The sequence below is a fragment of the Podarcis liolepis genome (assembly GCF_965112155.1).
Source record: "Podarcis liolepis genome assembly, chromosome: 13".
NCBI lineage: Eukaryota > Metazoa > Chordata > Lepidosauria > Squamata > Lacertidae > Podarcis > Podarcis liolepis.
In genome coordinates, this window is record NC_139573.1 from 21,430,125 (window position 1) to 21,445,220 (window position 15,096).

General features: G+C 47.3%; 1 protein-coding gene across 3 annotated transcripts in view; it reads right to left on the minus strand.

Annotated features, from left to right (window-relative positions):
• Positions 1-15,096, minus strand: part of GYS1 (glycogen synthase 1) — a 30,205-nt gene that overhangs the window by 3,938 nt on the left and 11,171 nt on the right. For all 3 annotated transcript variants that reach the window (XM_083471876.1, XM_083471877.1, XM_083471878.1), the window contains exons 4-16: positions 11,612-11,803; positions 11,201-11,386; positions 10,465-10,609; positions 9,809-9,926; positions 8,307-8,427; positions 7,248-7,354; positions 6,283-6,342; positions 5,995-6,073; positions 5,173-5,286; positions 4,616-4,742; positions 2,838-2,933; positions 1,530-1,693; positions 166-246 (exon numbers count right to left, since the gene is read on the minus strand). In XM_083471876.1, the coding sequence (XP_083328002.1) occupies positions 166-246; positions 1,530-1,693; positions 2,838-2,933; positions 4,616-4,742; positions 5,173-5,286; positions 5,995-6,073; positions 6,283-6,342; positions 7,248-7,354; positions 8,307-8,427; positions 9,809-9,926; positions 10,465-10,609; positions 11,201-11,386; positions 11,612-11,803 (1,590 nt within the window). The remainder of the gene's footprint in view (positions 1-165; positions 247-1,529; positions 1,694-2,837; positions 2,934-4,615; positions 4,743-5,172; positions 5,287-5,994; positions 6,074-6,282; positions 6,343-7,247; positions 7,355-8,306; positions 8,428-9,808; positions 9,927-10,464; positions 10,610-11,200; positions 11,387-11,611; positions 11,804-15,096) is intronic.

Genomic DNA, 15,096 nt, shown 5'->3' on the forward strand with positions numbered 1-15,096 from the left:
TGCTAGAACTGAATTCTGGCTGCGAAAAAAGCCCTGCATACAAGCCTACTGCTGAACTATGGCCCTGTGCACTAGGTAAGTGGTACCTGCCCCTTCCGGGGTAAAGAACCCCAAATAAATCAGATTTATGTCCCCCCCCCTCTCCTTGGCCACATGGTGCCTTACCGCTGTTGGTTCATGCGGCTCGTAGGTGAAGTTGTCAGGGAATGCCTTTGCCAGTGCCATGTGGCGGGCATACATGTAGTACTGCAAAGGGAGGAAGGAGACAGGGGGGAAAGGGACATTAGAGAGGCTCCCTTATTATACTCCCTTGCAACTTACTTTCTTCCACTGACACCCAAGCTGAAATCATATGCAGGAAACTTGTAACGTACACACATTTAACTTGTATGCTTTCAGCTCTACGCACGTGGCAAACAATTTTTTTAAAAAAGGGAAAGGAAGAGGGGTTCCAGGGAAAACAACTTTGGCAATCCCAACTGCCACTGAGCACACAATATGCGCCACTTTGGCATTACACGTGATTCCTGGAACGTAACCCTTGCGTTAAGTTGAGAGTCGCCTATACTCATTTTCTGTATGTGGAGATATTTTTGTACGGTGGAGTGCAAGAGCCCCCCACCGCCAGCTCAAAATACCAGGCACGGGGCTTAACCACCTCTGTGAGAACTAGGCCTCAGAAACACTCATCTGGAAGCCATTTATAAAGTGAGAGGTTTGGAGGCTCAGGCATTCTTCATCCTATCTCCAGATGTCCAGGACACAGTTGTTGGGACTCAGTGGGAAGAGGAAGATACTCTGCGGATTCACAGAGGCAGTCTAAGGCCCTTACGCCACACAGCCCTGGGCTGCTCCACGTCTGGTACTCAGCAGAAGTTAATACTCCTGACCCTTCCTCACTTTTGTCTCCCCTTCCAGCAAGCGCCACAGAAGGCAAGTTAAAAAACACGATAATGATGGCTGGGTTAAGTTTCAGGAGAGGCATTTGGGAAACATGGCCAGAGCTGACCTTTGGAATGAGCACCCTCTGGTGGCAAAGAGGTGAGCTGCAGCATGTGGAGAACTGAAGGAGGCTGATGAAATGCCAGGGAAGAGCAGGAAAGAGAGATTGCCACAGTGGGGTGAGATACAACAACACATGAACGTAAGAAGAGTCTGCAAGATTGGGCCAATGACCCATCTTGTCCAGCATCCTGTTCTCACGGTGGCCAACCAGATGCCTGTGGAAAGCCTGCAAGGTGAGGCTTGGACAGCAGCCCTCTGCCCACCTGCGATTCCAAGTATTCAGAGGTATAATGCCTCTGACCGTTGAGGCAGAACAAAGCCATTGTGGCTAGTAGGCTTGTCCTTCCTGAATCTGTCCAACCCTCTTTCGAAGCCACCTGAGTTGGTGGCCATCACTCCTCTTGTGGGAGGGAGTTCCAAAGTTTAACAATATGCTGCATGAAGAAGTGCTTTTTCCTTTATCTGCCCTGGCGCTCCCAATATTCCCGATATGTCCACCCTCCCGCTGCTGCAGGGAAGCTCACCCTGCCCAGGTATTTCCAGTCTAAGAGGTCGGAGAGCCGCTCTGTGCGGTTTCGCTGGATGATGCGTTGCCGCCGCGTCTGCTGACAGAAGCTGTAGAGGAAAGAGGTCAACTGCGTGCACGACTCGTCCAAGGCCCGGAAACGCCGGTCAAGGATGTAGATCCCTGGTAGATTCAGAAAGGGTTAAAGGACACACGTCACTCTAATCCAATATGCAGAGCTAAGAATGGATGAAACTGAAGCACAGGCCTGAACTTCCTGTTCCCAAATGAATTTGAAGCACACAACCCAATACAAATCTGCTCTTTCCTGCCCCACAGCCGTCTCTGTGGTACTCAGCTCTATTTGCCCAGCACTGGCAATTTGTGATCAGTCTATATTGCTGGAGCCCAAATGATGTGTGAAGCTTTGGTCTACTATCCCTCAGCCTGAGACGCCACGGGTCATGGGCTCCCAGCATCCTTTGCTCTAATGCATTGGGTCCACTGAATTTCCTTTCTCAAGGCCAAAGAACTCTCAGTTCCCTCAACCCTTCGCTCAGTCTGGCTGAATCCTCATTTTTTCTTAAAATATGTTTTTAGACTCCAGAGTCAAAAGTCTTCCCCCAAAAACCCAGTAGTTACTTTTCTTTCCTTTTCAGAAAACCCAGGCTTCTCGTGGCTCAAACCCATTGAAGGAGCAGTCAGAGTAGAATGACTTAATGGCTGTATCTAATATGGACAAGGAAGTGGAAGCCCCTCCAACCCCCATAGCACGATTTGAGAGAGGTTCTGACACATGAGCCTTTTCTAGTTCTCTTCTCAACCACATGAATTGGTGCCATCCTTCCTGTCTACTCCCATGTGGGAGAAATATGCAGTGTATGCAGCCTGAATACCATTTCAGGTAAAATCCGAGTGTCAGACAGATACAACCAGTTTGGTGTAGTATTGGGTAGAGTTAGTGGTTGGGACTGGGAGACCCACGTTCAAATCCGCACTTAGCTGTGAAGTGGGCTATTTGCTCTTTCTCAGCTTAGTCCACCTCACAGGGTTGTTGCAATGATAAGGTCTAAGTTTGTGCATGGGGAACCTTGCATGCTGCCCTGAGCTCCTTGTAACACACACACACACACAAAAACCTAATCTATCTATCTATCTATCTATCTATCTATCTATTATCATGGAAACATTAAAATCACATTTCCAGATAAGTCAGTGAGGCTTTCTGGTGTTTGTAGCTAGGCGAGGTTTGGCCCATAGGGTCACCGTACTACCCTGTCTGTTTAAGTGCACCCAAACGTGCTGGTTCACAGTTCATAACACCAACCATAGGCAGATGGATCTGCTATATGTTCCTCCATGAAGCAGCCAAAGCCGGAGAGGTTAGTGGAGATGCTGGGGATGCCCATGACAGTGCATTCAGCTGGGAAGAGAGAGAAAGAGAGAGAGAGAGAGAGAGAGAGAGAGAGAGAGAGAGAGAGAGAGAGAGATATGTTGGGGTTTAAAAGTCTTTGGGACCTGCTCAAGAACGTGGTCAGCCAACCCAACCAGCAAAACTCCAATGTGCTTTTTCCTATGGTAACATTAACAAGCTGAAGATGGTAGCAGCGAGCCCGAAGGGGTTTCTCTTCAGAATTGTCCACAAGATCTGGTTTCAGACTTGCAGAAAAAGCTGCACTTTTCTCACTTAAAACATCATCATCATCATCATCAACTTTATTGCACTAGCCAAAGGCCATGGCATCATTCACAAAGGGAACAAAAAGAAAAGCAACAATAACCATAAAAACATCAGGCACTGCAAATACAATAAACCAAACGCTTAAAACAGTCCTCGTAAGTTTTCATGCTGGGGGAAAGGTCGTAGCTCAGTGGTAGTGCATCTACTATGAATGCAAAAAAGACCCAAGCTTCAGACTCTGGGATCTCCACAAAGGGCACCTTGGAAAGCTGCTGCCGATCAGTGTGGGTTAAACTGGGCTAGATGGGCCACTAGTCTAACTCATTGTAATGCATCTTCTAATGGTTCTATTTTTTAGGCTCACCACATGATAGAAACAAAATTTCTGGTTTGCCACATCCATCGACTGTGGGGTTTTTTTTGGGGGGGGGGGGAAGAAGTGCTGATCCTTATGTAGCCCAAACAGCACCACCCACACATAAGAGAGATATTAACATGCTTGGGGAATCCCAAGTTTTGCAGAAGTAAAAAAAGAAAATTGAGGATTCGAAACGCCGACCTTCTGATCGGCAAGCCCTAGGCTCTGTGGTTTAGACCACAGCGCCACCTGCGTCCTGAGAACATGCTAAAAGCATATTAAAACAAAACGGTAAAACACACATCAGAGCATACACCTAGTGCAGCCACATGTATGACCACTAAAACCTTCTACTTTTTCTTTTAATGCCTACCACCTCTTAGTGAAGCACCTGTGGAAATATGATGGAAAACATGCAGGTAAAAGATTGAGAAAGGCTCTGTGGTTTTGTTGGGTGGAGACTGTAACCTACAATAGCCAGGAATGGCAAAGGGAACACGTGCAGAAATGGGTCTTAAGGTGCAGAATTCAGAATAAAGAGAACCTCCGCTTTGCTTTTTCCTGTTTTTCAAAGGAAATGCCTGGCATTATTTCAGAAGGACTGAGGCTTCACTGCCCGGCATGGTTCTCTGAATCTCTTCAGGACAAGCAGAAGCAGAGTAAGTTCAGCAAAACAAACACATTTGTTTAACTCCATGGAGGTCTGGCTACAGTCAACACGTGGACGGGAGGCTGCCTGGTAACCTCATAGACGTGGCCTTGAGTTTCACCATGGAAGAACAGCAAGTTATACACAAACCTGTTCCTTGGCATGCTTGCTCCTCCCCCTGCCCTTTGATTATCTATCTTCCTGGTTGTGAAACTGTTCGTTGCAATAAAAAAAATAAGTGCCAAGATTAAGCACTTCAGAGCAATGAGGACAAGCTGTTTGTAACTGCGCAGAGCGCCCCCCTCAAAGGTAATCCATATTTGCAGTATCAGGTTTTGACCACAGAACTCGAGTTCCATCCTTGCACCATTAGGGTTTCTTTACTCTCCCAATTGCCCCCCTCCCAAAGAAGCCTACCTGGCGTGTAGCCCCACGGCTCGTAGTAAGAAGGGAAGACCCCCAAATGGCAGCCTCTAACAAACTCCTCATAATCGACAGGAAGGAGAGGACTAGTGGAAGACAGGAATTCGGGATGGAAGATGACCTGGGAAGAGATAAGACACAGTGGCTGGCAGTTCAGTTGCCCAACATCCTGTCCCTACAGACAAAACTGTTCATATATACTCCAGGGATGGAATTGTAACTTACAAACAAGGCCGGGCCCTTACAGAGGACGTGAGGTCAGCTCCTCAGAGACCACCATTAAGCAGCCAGGCCCAGAGGAAAGCCACAGCAGCAGAATAAAATAATCCCCACCATCAACAACAAAAAAGTATCCGTGTTCGATTTGGGAAACTCTGACACTCAGCATGTGGCGGAAGAACTTTCTTCATATTCCCAACATCACAGACTTTATAGACTGAAACTTCTGATGACCCTCACTGTGGTGGAACCAGGTTTATTCCTTCTGTAAGGCAGCCAAGCGCCTCAACTCTCGGCAAACTATCGCAGGTAGTCAGCCTCCTGCCACTTACTTTGACACGGTCAGCGCTGCTGTTGAAGAGGCCGATGCGTCGGATGGTGTTGAGGATGGGGTCGGTGGAATCATCCAGCATGTTGTGGGTGCAGACTGGGGGGAAAGAATGGCGCTGGTTGGGGAGTGGGGGGGAAAGCCCAGACGCATTAATAGATGTCATTCAAAACCATAAAAACCTTAACAACAACAGCAAAAAAAGATATAGCTTGGCTAAGATATTCCTCATGATCTTTCCAGCTTGGTGTCCTCTTAACGTTTTGGGCTACAACTGAAATGGGACGTGGGTGGTGCTGTGGGTTAAACCATAGAGCCTAGGACTTGCCGATCAGAAGTTCGGCGGTTTGAATCCCCGTGACGGGGTGAGCTCCCGTTGCTCGGTCCCTGCTCCTGCCAACCTAGCAGTTCAAAAGCACGTCAAAGTGCAAGTAGATAAATAGGTACCGCTCCAGCGGGAAGGTAAATGGCGTTTCTGTGTGTTGCTCTGGTTCGCCAGAAGTGGCTTAGTCATGCTGGCCACATGACCCAGAAGCTGTACGCCGGCTCCCTTGGCCAATAAAGCGAGTTGAGCACCTCAACCCCAGAGTCGGTCACGACTGGACCTAATGGTCAGGAGTCCCTTTATCTTTACAGCTGAAATCTCTCAGTGAATTCAGGAATGCTGATCCAATCGCCACCATCCAGCTCAGCTAACATTTTAACTCAAATAACTAAAGAGCCAGGTTTCCTAGAATCCTCTGCTCTAACTCCTCTGGCTCCTTCTCCTCTCCCCTCCGCACATGATGGCCTAATTTCTTATTCTTTTCTGAAAATTCCCTATTACCTGGGTAGCAAAGATGGCTCTCTTCATCATAGTGAAATCTTCTTTGTCCAGCATTTTGTTCATGTCAGGAAGATTCCCCCTGAGGCAGAAGAACAGGTAAGGAAGAGCTTGATGGGAATGGATAAAGGAGAGAGGAGCTCCACCTCCCCATATTATTTGTCTATGTCAGAAGGCAAAGAACAGTGTGGGGAGGAGACCCTGAGACCTCATCCACTGGAGCCATGGCAACCCAGCCCATTCTCAGGGGTTCAGCCCCTTCCCTACCTCCCTCACAGGAGACCCACTTACACAAGCAGCGATTCGTAAAGCTTCTTGCCAAACTTCTCCTTAACCGCATTGGCTGTGTCCCTAGATTTAAAGCAAAAAGGGGAGAGTGAGAAAAATAATGAACTTAGGGCAGGATTCCTGAAGGCTTCTGAATCAGAAATCAGGACCACGAGGTAAACACAGGGAGAGCAAGGGGGCTATGGGATCCCCCTTGAGTGAGACTTTGTCAGTGAAGCCTAGCAGACTGGAGAACAAAGGTGGATTTCAATATTTTTATTTATTCTAGCATTTGATAATTCTGCCTTCCCCCTGAGGCGCTCCATGCAGCCTCCATGATTCTCCCCCATTCATACTTACAACAACCCTGTGCGGCAGGTTAGACTGAGAGAGACAGTGATCATCAGCACCATTAAGACGGGACTGGGGAACATAACTGCGGCACAGCAGTAAGCAGGCCTGGTGTCAGGCACTCAGAAGGAGCATACTAGGACACACATCCGTCACGGCAATGCCCTTTTTTGCCGCCACAATTTTTATCGTTTACAGCAGAGCTTGTGGGCACTAAATCTCTGCAGTGAATATTTAGGTGTGGGAAGACATCTTCCTGATGTCACCTGGTAAGCTGAGGGAACAAAGTGGAGCACAGCAATGGAGGAGGCATCAGGCTGAGGGAGCCTGAAGCAGCATGGCATGCATGTGGTGGTGGTGGAGGCCCAGAAGACATTTTGCCCAGAGCCCCCTCATACCTGGCAGCCCTCCTGAGTGACTGGCCCAAGACCAGCCAGTGAGCTTTATGACTGTGTGGGGATTTGAACCTGGGTCCCTCCAGTCCTAGGCCAGCACTAACCACTACGCCACACTGGCTCTTCTGCCTCTTGGAAAGGGAGAGAGAGGCCTAGCGGCTTCTGGAGCAGGGGATGTTACAGGTACTGTGGCTTTTGATCCCCTCAGGGAGCATCTGGGTGTCCTGTGCGAAGGGAACTCACCACAGCTGCTTGCGGACCGCCTGGCCTTTGAGAGTCTCAACGTTGAAGTTGTTGGTCCGGGCTGGCATGATGAAGAAGGCCACCACTGTGGTCTGGCTGCCGTTGACCTGTGAGGAGAGAAGGCAAACGGGGTAGGTCACCCACGGCTTGCTCTTCCTGCTTTCACCACACAGGGGGACAAGCTGCTTCTCTCACATATGCCATTACCTCCCATCAGTGCTATTTTTCTAGAAAAAGAGTTGCCGGAACTCACCACAAACGCCTCCCTTGTTCTCTTATTAATGGCAATGGTGCCCACCTGAGAGGTGCTCGAACAGAGTTCCAGAAAGATCCGGCTGGAAAAAAAGCCCTGTCTCCCACAACAATTGTGAACATGGAAAGGAATTTCAGAAGGTTGACTTTTCTTCCCAGAATTCTCAAAAGCAGGCACACTAACACAAGTGCACACTCCTCTTGTGTTCTCCCTGTTTGTACACACACCCCACGCCACTCTGGGATCATAGTTTCCCCTCAAAGTGCATGGTTCTATTCAAGGCAGGCCTGTCAGAGGTCATAACTTGTGGAAGTGCTGCCTCTGACTGATGCCTGGTTGACGTTGACCCTTGACAGGGTCTTCTCAGAGGTAGAGGTTCCCTGCTTATGGAATGCTCTCTCTACTGAGGTGCATCTGTCTTGATCATTACTGGTTTTCAGGAGAAATTCAAAAACATTCAGGATAAACTGAAAAAAAACAGGCTGAGAGATACTGTTCCTGGCAACTGGGAAATTAGCAACTGTAAGGGCATGTTATTGTTTTTCATGTTTTTGGTAGTTTTTATATGCTTTAAGTATTTATTTTGTTTTAAATTGTATCATTTTCACTTTTCGATGTTTGCTGTCCTTTGCAATGAAGGGTGGGGTAGAAATTTAGAAACAAAACAATGGTTTGCATTTGCTGTCAATGATGCTGAAGGCTAGCAGTTACTAATGTAATAGCTAGGCCCAAATCCTACAAGCCACATCCCTCCCTCCGCCTCGTCCTACTGGATTGCCCGCCTCAGCCCCTGTTTCTCTGCTTACCCTCAGCAGGTAGTTGAGTCGGGCCAAAGCTTCCAAGAAAATATCAGCCCCTTTGTTGGAATATTCATAGCGCCCGGCAATGAAGAAGAAAATGGTCTTGTCGAGGTTGAAGTCCAGGTGCCTAGAGAATAAGGCACTTCGTGAAAAAATGCTTTCTGTTATTGTCCACCACCCATCAGTTTCACTGGATGGCCCTGGGCATTTTAAGAGAGGGAGAAAAACCTAGGCAGGTTTACACAAAGGCAAGCCCCAGTAGGTTCAATAGGAATTCCTTCTTAGTACCTGCATCCTTTAAACAGCCACTCCTCAACCTCCAGCAGGGGGAACTGCTTTTAAAATGAGAGAAGCTTCCAAGTGTATGTGTGTTTAGGGGCACAGGTCAGCTGCTGAATGAGAGAAAAGTACACACACATACACAAACACAAAACTAGTAGAAGACCTTTACATGAGCCTTAGTAACTCTTCGGAACTCAGCCAAGGTGTATTATTCATTAAATTGCCTTTATGTATTATTATTTATTAATTATTATTATTATTATTATTACTACTACTACTACTACTACTATTTTAGGAAACTAGACACCATTCAAATGATCAAAATCACAAAACTATCAATGGAAGCTCTACCTTCAGGCTTACAACGTAATTTAGAAAAGGAAGAAAGAAAAAAGGGAGGGGGAGGTGAAGGAGAAAAGCAAGGAAGGAAGAAGACGAAAGTGCCCAAGGATGTAATAACTGAGAAGGCAGGTAAGAACAAAGCAAGATTGGGGGGGACGGGACCAATGGAGGTTTCTCTCGATGTAGCAGGCCCAACTCTGTGGGATTTCCTCCCCATTAGGAATCAGGCAGGCACTGCCTCTGCTATGTTTCAGGCACCTGGTTAAAACTGTCTTATTCCAGGAGGCCTTTGCACCATGAATGTTGTTCTGCTCTCTGAAGTTTTCATCTATGTTTAAAATTTTGCATACTGTACTCTTTTTTCTTTTTGGTATGCCATTTAGAGACACATGGTGAAATGCGGGGTATACTTTTAAAAAAATGTATATTTTTAGGCCACCAATGAAACTTCTGAGAGAGCACTCGCCCCCCCCCTTTTTTAAAAAGGAAGACCCCTCTAATTCCACTTCCTACCTCTCTGAATGTGAACTACTGTATAACAAGGATTAAGACCGTATGAAGATAAATGAGGCAAAGGGTAGTTTCCGGCTCCGCTCCCCCCCCCCCCCATAAAAACTTTGATATTTCAACCATAGCTGTCAACTTTTCCCTTTTCTTGCAAGGAATCCTATTCGGAATAAGGGAATTTCCCTTAAAAAAGGGAAACATTGACAGCTATGATTTCAACCCAACTGCATTCTCCCTAGATTGATCATCACCACTACCTCCTTCCTTTTCCTATCCAGAGAAACTCAGCTTCCTGGGGCAACTGAACTGACTGACAAGGCACTGAGAAGGCAAAGCCAAGCCAGGCCAGGCCTTGCAGCGGGCCCACAAAGACTCACCCATAGAAGTGTCCTCGGACAAACTCCTGGATACGAGCTTTGCTCTGGGCATGGAGGTTCTGGAATTCATGCATGGCAGAGAATTTCTTGACATTCAGTCCGTTGGGAGTCACGATATCTGGATATATGTTGGGGGTGAAGAACAGAGCAGAGCAGAGCAAAGGTAGAAGCAGAATTTTATTTTTCCCCCCTCTAAAGATCATCAGTAACCTGACAAACACTCAAAAGCTACCCACAAATGTACCAAAAAAACAAGAGTCACAGCAACAAGACAATGTTTCAGGTTTGTTCCATGCTGTTTATTTTTATTTTTAAATCTGCACTTTCTGAAAAGGTGATTTACAGCTCTGGAAAAGGAAGAGGGTGCAGCCAATCAGTGCTGACACAACCCCCTTTGGTTACTATGGCATCCTCAGACTCAGACACACACACACACACAACAGTGCCTGCCAAAAAAACCCCTCTCAATTTTTAACTGAGCTTAAAAAAAAAAGGTTGAGGGGTTGCCCTATTGGTTGCATGTCACCTGCTTTGTTTTAACTATTTAATTATATCCTGTATTTTTTTTGTGTAAACTGCCCTGAGATCTTCGGATGAAGGGCGATATAATAATAATAAGTTCTGAAGACTGAGGACCCCTGCCTATCGCCACTCACCAGGCTTCCGCTTTAACAGGTGTTCAGCTTCCACGGCTGTGATCTGGGAGACGGTGGTGAAGACGTGGGTGCAGTGGACAGCAGCCCTCTCCATGCAGTATCGGTGGTAGATCTGCCGGTCCCCAGCCTCCTTGTCCACATTAAACTAAAGAGGAAGGTGATATAGCAAAACTGAACCAAAGCCACAGGACCTGGCATTGCGACGCCTTAGGAACGGAAGAGGGCAGAAAGTACTCAAGCAAAACAAATTCCACGCAGCCCCCACAATAAGAGAAGTATTAGCAGGCTGCGGTGCAGAATCATGTTTTTCTGGCAGTGAAAACATCGCTGTTTTGAATGGTGGAGAAAATGTGATCTCCTCAGACCCTGCCTTGAGAAACAGTGTCTGGATTTTGTGCAATGACTGCACATTTTTTTTCTGACTAGGACACTCACTAAAAAAGGCCTTGGGGATGATGGACCTCTGAGAAGAGAGTGAGATTATGAGAGCTGCATTTTGTGACTTTTGAGTAAGGAAGCGGAGAACCAGGGAATTTCTGGGGCAAACCAGGAACCTAGTAGGGGTTTAAGGGGGAAGATTCTTGAATCCTGGGCTATTTAAGAGCAGACCAGGAGCCTTACGATGACAGCCTGGGGTTTGCAGAAGAAGAAAACCAAAGGTTTCAGCATCGCCCCCTCCGAACCGCACAGCTCCCTGCCTCAATCGCCTTTCCCTCCTGGCCTCCACAAGACTCACTTTCTGCAGGTTGTTGTAGAAGTCCACGCTGCCCGCACACAGGTATCGGCCAAGCAAGGTGGCGTGCGTGGTGAAGATGGTAGCCACCGGAAGCTTCCGGACTCGGCAGAGGAAGAGACCGACTCCAGACAACCATTCGTGGAAATGGCCGATGATGAAAGGCTTCTCCTCACATTGTGCAGCAAACTGTAGAAAAAGGCACGGGCAGAGAGTAAGGCCCGTGTGTGCACTGAGGATGTTGTTGGGACCATATCTCCCCGTCATCCCTGGCCACTGGCCGTGTGAGCTGCAGCTAATGGGAGTTGGAGTCCAACAACATCTGGCAGGGCAGTAAGTCCTCCATCTCCAGAGAAAAGAGGAGAAGGGAAAGGGAGGGAGCCGATATGATGTGGAAGAAGCGCATTTTCTTACCTCCCCCATAAACCAGGCTGTGAGGAAGCCAAAGAGCACGGCGTCGTTGGCCTCTCGGTCGTACCAGGGAATCCCGATGGAGCAGCTTTCCCAGAGCTCTGTCTTCCAGCGGTCCAAACTCCAAGCAGTTGCCCCGATATCAATGAGGATAACATACGGACCTCCCTCAATCAGCCAGCGGCCAAAATAAACCTGGACAGGTGTTATATGAGCAGCAGGTTAGCCGATTGCAGGTAGGTGCAGACTTGCACACAGTAAAATGCGACTCCTCCCCATTATCTAGTCAAGTTCCCCTCAGTAAAATGCAACCATTGCAGCATGGGTTTTGAATTTCAACATGCAAACTTGAAATATTTCAGCTTTGTTCCGTCAAAAGCTCCAATTCAAAACGCTGGGCTTCAGGCTAATGAATAGATTTTTAGAGCCTAAGCATAGTATTGTTTGGAGCAAAATCCTGAATATTTGTGCGTGCACGCAGATTTTGGGATGGAACAACCTATTTTAAAAGGGCTGAGGAGAGAAGGAAAGAGAGAAGTGGGCAGGGAATTAGAATTACGCAGAAAGAAAATGATTTGCACTGGGCAGGCAGATCGCACTCAAAACTCCACCTTATATTTCTGAGCTTCAGCAGATGATGCCTGTAACATGTTAAAACCTTTCCTTTCCTTATCTTGAGGCCTAGAAACTTGCTTCAGATTTTTACAAGGAAGTTAAAACGCTTGGAGGCCCAAACTCTATACTAGGCCATCAAATTCTTCACAGAATTGCACAAGAGGCAGTCTTGGACTACAACTCCCATCAGCCCTCTGCACAAGAGTAAACATCATCTTCTATGGCCAAACTATATATCTATTGAAAGAACTTATACACCTCCTGTCTGTTCTGCCAAGCCGCTTTGCAACACAGGGCTTCCAGCCTGTCAACTCTGGTGAGCAGCCTCCAAGCTCTTGCCTTCCTTTGTGGAAGAACCCAAGGAGCTCAGGCTTCCATTTTTAACCCAGATTATTCTTCCCACCAGTCCCTTCCCTCTGCCCCTCCATCCCGGCATCTTCCCTCTTCTTGAACTCAGTGGGCCTCAGTGTCATTGGTCCCTCTCAACCGGCTTCACAAGGCAGAGTGTGTTGTGTATGTGCATGTCTAATTTTAGCCTGCAGTTCATATTACGCCCCCCCCCCAATCTCCATTTTGTGAAAGGTCTCGCCTGCCTGGTGTTGTTCTTCTCAGAGTTGCCCAAAATAACTGCCTGGACAGAAATGCCCAGCTGCCTTCATGGTCAGGGATGGGGTGGGGTGGTTAGCTACAAAGAATAATAATTACTTCTATTAGTTGCTTTCTTATAATTTTTGAAACCATTTGCATGAATCCAGCTGTGTTGGGAGAAAAGCAGATGGTGCTGAACAGGATCTTATGGGGAAGAATTAAACACTGATTGTTCTGATCAAACTGATTGTTCTGTCACAGCAAGGTTTTCAGCAGATAGGAGCTTAGAAACTTGAAAGTCCTGAAAGAGCCAGAACTCAACTCACTTCTCTCCTCATTTTGCCACACACTCTGCCCTGACCACATCTTTACTCTCTCTTGGCCCAGTATACCTGAAGGAGCATCTCCACTCCCATCGTCCAGCCTGGACATTGAGATCCAGCTCTGAGGGCCTTCTGGCAGTTCCCTCACTGCAAGGCATGAAGCACAGGGAACCAGCAGAGGGCCTTTTCGGTAGTGGCACCCACCTGGTGGAACGCCCTTCCACCAGATGTCAAGGAAATAAACAACTACAGTGGTACCTCGGTTTAAGAACAGTCCGGTTTACGAACGATTCGGTTTATGAACTCCGCAAAACCGGAAGTAGCATTTACCTCGATCTACAAATGGAAACTGAACACAAGGATACCAGTGGCAGGAGGCCTCATTAGGGAAAGCTGGCCTCGGTTTAAAAATGGATTTGGTTTAAGAACCAACTTCCGGAACAGATTAAGTTTGTAAACCGAGGTACCGCTATACTTATAGACTTTTAGAAGACATCTGAAGGCAGTCTTGTTCAGGACAGTTTTTAGTGGTTGATGTTGTATTGTGCTTTTAATATTTTGTTGGGAGCTGCCCAGAATGGCTGGGGCAAGCCAGTCAAACAGGCGTCATATATATATAAATACAAACTTCATTCCAGGTCTGGCCAAACCACAGTTCAGAGCACCCCCAGCCACCATGACTACAGTTTAGTATTCCTGCTTTTTAAAAAAATTAAATGTCTTTAGAATTCCAATTTTTCAGTTAATCACAAATACGTAAAAGATGGTAGTGACATCACCAGTCAGGTAGGCAGTTTGAGAATCAAGCTCCTATCCTACCAGATTTTTTTAAAAAGTAGCATAACTATGGGGAGAAGGACAGGCCTAGAAATCAAGTTCTATGACGGGGTGGGGAGTCTTTGTCAGCCCAAGGGCCACATTTCCTTTGGGGGGGGGGCGGGCACATGCCAGCAGTGGGCTGGGCCTGAAGCAAAAGTGAGAGGAGCAATCAAGTTTCAGCTTTGTACACTAGGCTACACTTTCCACACACACTCAGAAACCCCTCTCCCTCCTCCATCCAGGGAAGCAAGATGCATTATCAGAGCTCAAAGCTGCATTCCAGGCATTCCAGGAGGGTGCGAAGCTCATAAGGTGTGCGAAGGAAGAGGCGGCCTGGAGGCCACTTTCTGCCCCTGGCCCCAAGGCTACAAGAATAAGAAATCCTATGGACACAGTATGCTTAAAGGGCCCTCAAGATGTGAAAAGTGACTTGTGCCTGTCTCCTGTAGACTGAGAGACAGCATCCAAGATCAGAGTCACCAGAGAGTGAGGAAGGGCCCAGCATTCCACCAAAACAGTTCAAAGCAGGCAAGGGGAGAGAGGGGGAGAAGGAAAGGGAGTTGCCCAGCTAGTAGACAACTCCTGCAGGCAAAGGCTGGGCACTTCTTAAGTGGGAGCGGAGGTAAGAGTGGGCAGTAGTGAACAGGACTGCCAGCTGGGGGCTAAAATAAACCCACAAACCTCGATGAAAGCAGCTTAATTCTTTCTCCTGATCTTTCACTTCTGGACTTCGGCTTAACAAAACATTTTAAATACCTGCACTGCCCTCCCCAGAAGCAGGCATGTTACATCCACCGTATGGAAGTTGCCAAGAATGGTGTCTATGCGACAGCACCTCCAAAGCTAAGAGTTGTAATGTAAACAGATCAGACCAAGGCATCCCGTTATCATCAGTGAGTGACCATTCAGATGCTTCAAGTAGGCTCACATGCAAGGCGGCAACAGACCTTTCTGCCCTGTAAGATCTGGGTCTCTAAAAAGACAGGTCTCATTTAGTTGTTGTGGCTTAGTGGTCTCTCCTCCTCCTTAGATTTACCTAAAACTATCCAAGCTAGGATATTCCATCGCATCTTGCAGCAGATAATTCCACTGGTTAATCACGTGCTAATTGAAGGAGGACTTCTCTTTTGTCTGCCCTGAATC